At 46.1% G+C, this 5,550-nt stretch overlaps 1 protein-coding gene across 1 annotated transcript; it reads left to right on the forward strand.

Annotated features, from left to right (window-relative positions):
• Positions 1-3,596: 3,596 nt before the first annotated feature.
• On the forward strand, positions 3,597-5,066 carry Mageh1 (MAGE family member H1). The gene has a single exon (XM_021630061.2). It carries the CDS (start codon positions 3,893-3,895, stop codon positions 4,547-4,549), a length of 657 nt encoding a protein of 218 aa, XP_021485736.1. The 5' UTR covers positions 3,597-3,892; the 3' UTR covers positions 4,550-5,066.
• The last annotated feature ends 484 nt before the right edge of the window (positions 5,067-5,550 follow it).

Consider the following 5,550-nt stretch of genomic DNA (forward strand, 5'->3'; position numbering starts at 1 on the left):
AAATGGCAGCCTCTTTCAATCCACTGGTGTGGTAGAAGGGACTGTTGAATTAAACATGCCTCAACTTGGTTTACCAAGTAGAAAGTATTAGTGCTCTTTGCCTATTAAAAATCATCAGTAAGAAAGTGAACTTTGGGAATCACATTTGAATATATACTGTCATAATAAAAACAAAAATACCATATATATCATCACAAAATGATGACTAAATAAATATATAATAAATAAAACCATAAGTTAAGTCTTAAGTTAAGAAGACCTTCTCTCTTAAGGCTCAGGGAACAAGACTGAAGAGGGAGGAGAAAGACTATAAGAGCCAGAGGACATGGGTGTGACTCTAGCTGAGACTCCTAACATGGGGGGACATGAAGACTGAAGTGATCACCTCTGAGTTAGATAGGACTAGTGGAAGGAGGGGAACAACAACACACCAACAAAACCTGTGACCTCAAAATTACCCTAACTACAAGAATTGCAGGGATAACGAAGGAACAAGATTGAGGGAGAGTCCAACCAATAATTGGCACAACCTGAGACCCACCCCACAGTAGAGAGCCAGCCCCTGACACTAATAATGATACCCTGTGATGCTTGCAGACAGGAGCCTAACTTGACTGTAGTCTGGGAGGCTCCAGCCAGCAGCAGATCTGGACAGATTCTGGGACTTGCAGCTGAGCATGTGGCAGAGATCCGGGGTCTTGTGGAAGTGCTGAGGGAAAGATGGAAGGACCTGGAGGGGACAGGAACCTCACAAGAAGACCAACAGAGACAACTAACCCAGTCCGATGAGACATCAACTTTCAGAGACTTGATACATCAACTAATGAGCATGCATAATCTGTACCTAGGCCCCCTGCACACATGTAGCCAACAGGCATATTGGTCTTCATATGTGTCGCCTGATGTGACTTGATATCAGGGGAGAAGGTACTTATTTCTGGGGGGAAGGAAGAGGGGAAAGAGGAAGACGGAAGGGGAAAGGGGGGACTTGGAGGAGAGGAGGGAGGTGGCACCCTTGGAATGTAAAATAAATTAAAAAAGAAAGAAAAATAAATTTAAAAAAGTGCCAGAGGAAAAGGGAGTTTTCTGTAAGATTGTGTTTCCTAGTATATCATAAGCCACCTCCATAAAGTCTCACCAACATGACAGCCTAAACTCTGAACAAGGATGACACCAATGAACATGGCAAACTGGACTGGGAAAAGTACAGCCTCAGCATTACACAGGGAAATAAGCAACTGGGGAAAGTATGGGAGCAAAATAGTTTTTTCCTAGAGACATGCACACCAACTGTGTTTGCAATACCAAATGGTCAGCTCTGAAAAAATACATAAAAGTAACATTACACAGACTGGACAGGTTATAGTTAGGCATATATACATATATTCATACAATAACAAAAAGTGGGAAAAAAAAAGGCCTCAATTGGAAAGACAGTAGAGAATGGTATATGGGACAGTTTGGAGGAGGAAAAGGAAGGGGGACTAATCTCAAACATAAAAGAAAAAATTAAAAATAAAGCAATGTAAAGTGTTATTGTCCACAGAGACTGACCACAAGCTGGACAGACAAGGTCAGAGAGACCAGCCTTTTATATTTAGAACAAGTCAGAGAACTGGGATATTCAATAAACTCATCAAGGGCTTGGAACCAATACAAACTGGTCCAAAACTCGTGTTCCCAGCACTCATTCAAAGACCGTTCCTCTCCAGCAGGCGTCTCCTTCTACACACACACATAAACACACACAGGTGTCTGACCCTCACTCCATGGCAACGCTGTCGACAGTGACACACCCTGTCCCACCACAGAGTTCATTGACTAGACAAAGCCATAGCCTAGTCCAAAAAGCTGAGAGATGTGACAGTCTAGGAGCCCCATGGGGTCAGTTCCCCAGTAGGATTATAAACTGAGACACTGTCAGGCACACATTTCATTCCTTCTAACCAAACAAGTACAAAATATCCACTTGGCTTTTAAGAAATGAGAGCACATATGAGAGGCAAGAGCAATGGCTCAGCAGTAAAGAGCACTTGCTGCTCTTCCAGAGGAATCAAGTCAGGTTGCCAGCACCCACATCCGGCAGATGGCAACCGCCTATACTCAGTTCCAGGGGGTCCCACACCCTCTGTCAGCTCCTCCTGTACAGCACATGTGACACACACACACCAAAACCAAAACCAAATCACTTTTTAAAAAAAGCCTAGGATGGTGGGGCGCGCCTGTAATCCCAGCATTCAGGGAGACAGAGGCAGGCAGATTGCTGTGAGTTTGAGGCCAGCCTGGTCTACAGAGTGAGTCCAGGACAGCCTACCCAGGCTACACAGAGAAACCCTGTCCGCAAAACCCCCTAAAAGAGAAGAAAAGAAAGAACACATGCAAACTCTTTCCAGCACATTCTCCTTCAACATGCATTTATTAAATGCCACTCCCACCAACTGCTGCTTGAAACACACTTAGAGGCAAAGTCTATGCGTACTATGCAGTAAATGTTTTCCATTAAACCCACAGGACTTTCTGAAGCCAGAACTTGAGTTACATCCACTTTAAAGCAGGGAAAGCCAGGCTCAAGGAAGTGAAGGCTCTGAGCAGGTTCACGCTTCACATGACACAAGAACAGTAGCCTGACTAGTGTGGCCTCCCTTGGGGGAGAACGGACACGTTACTATTTGGGACAGGCCAAAATAAACTTCAGCGAGAAAGATGCCTGGGAGCAAGCAGGTGGAACTTGCACAGTGGAGAATGGAGGGAAGGCATCTCAGGCAGAGGAATCTGAGCAAAAAGGAGTGGACAAAGTTCAGAGTGTGCGCCGAAGGAAAACAAGGCAAGGCAGGTATGCTGGCTCGCTGGCCTAGAAACCTGGGCTCCAGCTGCACCACACCATCTCTGCTCCCCACTCCCACCCATTGTCTGAAGCCTGCCAGTGGTCTCCCTTCAAATGCTTTTCTGTCTTTCAGTCCCCATGGCAACAGCCTTAAAGCTCACTTTCATCCAGCTGCTTCTTATTCTAATTGCTTCCTCTGTGGCTTGCCAGGAAGTACTCTGCCCTCCGTGAGGCTGCGCAAATCTAAGTCAGATCTTCTCACTGCCCCTCTGAATTGACCAGGCGAACGCCTAGCACTGTACAGACTCTGCGCCTCTTGCGCACTGCTAGCTGGCTTTGCACTCCCATCTCCTCCCCCCAAAACCCACTGCTTTGGTCATTACGTCTGTTCTTCCGGTCCCTGATGGACCCACGAATTAATTAGACACAGATAAATGCCTTCTGAAAGCCAGGTGGGAGAATGAATGTGTTGTGGAGCCAAGGCAGCCAAGGAGGGCTGGGGTCAGCTGACCTCTTGCAAGACTATGCTCCACTGGCCCCTCCCCTCCCCCTCGAACAACCTAATCGGATAAGAATGAAAAGGAATACTGCTTGCGGAAACCTTTGAACCAATAGGATAACGTGTGCACCTGCCTAAAGAAAAACGAAATTCTTTCCTCCTGCGTCCAGGACAAATCCTCTAGAACCCCTTAGGTATCTCAACTACCCTTGTGGGACAAAAAAAATGCACCCGGCTAGTTTTCCTTTCGCCCAGCGGAAGTTCCTGTGCGGGAGCATCCCACTTCCTCTTGGGTGTTCTGAATGTGCATGGTAGGACGGGCGGGGTCAATGCTGCTCCGGTTTCTCGCGCGCTTGGCGCTGCAGCGAGTGTGTTAGGCAAAGGCTTGCGCAAGTCAGCTTGCCTGGGAAAGAAGGCTTTGTGGCAGAAAGTGACTGGTTCCTTGCTACAAAGGCTCCGCTGGCGTTTGCGGTTTGGCGGCTGCCCCTGGGTAAGATACCCACTTTACTCCGACGCTGCAGACAGCCTTCTCCAGAAGTGCTGCGGGCTTTCCGTGCTTTGCAGGAGCCATGCCTCGGGGACGAAAGAGTCGGCGCCGCAGGAACGCAAAGGCAGCAGAAGAGAATCGCAACAATCGCAGGATCCAGGTCTCAGAGGCCTCTGAGACACCGATGGCGGCTTCTGTGTTCCCCAGCACACCGGAAGAACACCTGAGCGGCCCAGAGGAAGACACAAGCACTCCAGAGAAGGCCTCCACTACCCCTGAAGAAGCCTCGAGCACTGCACTAGTGCCAAAGCCTGTTACCCGGAGCAGTTTTCAGGGCACCAAGAAAAGTCTCCTAATGTCCATATTAGCCCTCATCTTCATCATGGGCAACAGCGCCAAGGAGGCCCTGGTGTGGAAAGTGCTGGGGAAGTTAGGGATGCAGCCTGGGAGGCAGCACAGCATCTTTGGAGATCCCAAGAAGGTCGTTACAGAGGAGTTTGTGCGCAGAGGGTATCTGATTTATAAGCCAGTGCCCCGCAGCAGTCCAGTGGAGTATGAGTTCTTCTGGGGCCCTCGAGCACACGTGGAATCCAGCAAGCTGAAAGTCATGCATTTTGTGGCAAGAGTTCGGAATCGATGCTCCAAAGACTGGCCATGTAACTATGACTGGGATTCAGATGATGATGCAGAGGTTGAGGCTATTCTCAATTCAGGTGCTAGGGGTTATTCTACTGCATAGAGAGATCCCAGACAGACCCTTAGGAGTGGAAAAGAGAATCCAAAGTACTCCAAGGAGTAAATAGGCAGGGTCCTGAATTAAAAATGATGTATGTGGAGGGTGGGGAGGGCACAGTATTTGGTATTTGTGATCAGTGCTAATTGCTTTATTGCAATATAGTGTTTGCTTTAGATATTATTATCTTGTATTCATTTTAAAACACTGTTGGTTAAGAATCATAACATGTTTAAATATGTAACTAGAACGTGTTTATGTTATTTTTTTTCTGTCATTGACACTTGGTACAACAGCAGTGTTAACCTTATTAAATGAAGACCTGTCATGTTGTGTGATGTACAGAAATTGTACCACTGAAAGAGTCTGTTCTTTGAAAGTTTGGAATAACCAGTACAGTGGTGAATGGAGGAAAATAACAGATTTGTTCTGTCTTCCCCTTGTGTCTGGTGTCTTGTAAAGAAATACATCTGTGAGTATGCTCACTGTGCAAATAGCATAAATAAAAGCATAGTGAATGGTATGTTGTGTTCATTTATTGTCCACCTGTTAAGTGAGATACAAATTTAGATTCTAGGGACAGTCTTTAACAGAGAGCACCTAGTTTCAAAGAAATTTCTAGACCGTGTGGGAAGGAGAAAAGGTGAAATTGGAATAAGTGTTGTAGAGAATGAGCATGGAAAAAGGAGAAAGAAGAGAAGCTGATGACATCATCTGGGGAACAGAAAAGGAAAAGGAGGGTATTATAGGATGTTATAATTCAAGAACACTTGGAGAATGTAGAGGAGAAAAGGTAGGACTGCCACGTATTATTATTATTGGGTGTGTCACTGAATATTTAATAAACCTTAAGAAAAGAGGCATTGACAAAGACTTGAAACATTCTAGATTAAAAAAATGGAAAATACACTGCAGTTATCTAGGGAGAAGGATGGTGGAAAACAATAGATTGCTGTGGGGTGGAAGAAAATGAAAAGGAGAAGACAGAAACCTTGAGGTGATGTCAG

The sequence above is a fragment of the Meriones unguiculatus genome, chromosome X, assembly GCF_030254825.1.
Source record: "Meriones unguiculatus strain TT.TT164.6M chromosome X, Bangor_MerUng_6.1, whole genome shotgun sequence".
Taxonomy (NCBI): domain Eukaryota; kingdom Metazoa; phylum Chordata; class Mammalia; order Rodentia; family Muridae; genus Meriones; species Meriones unguiculatus.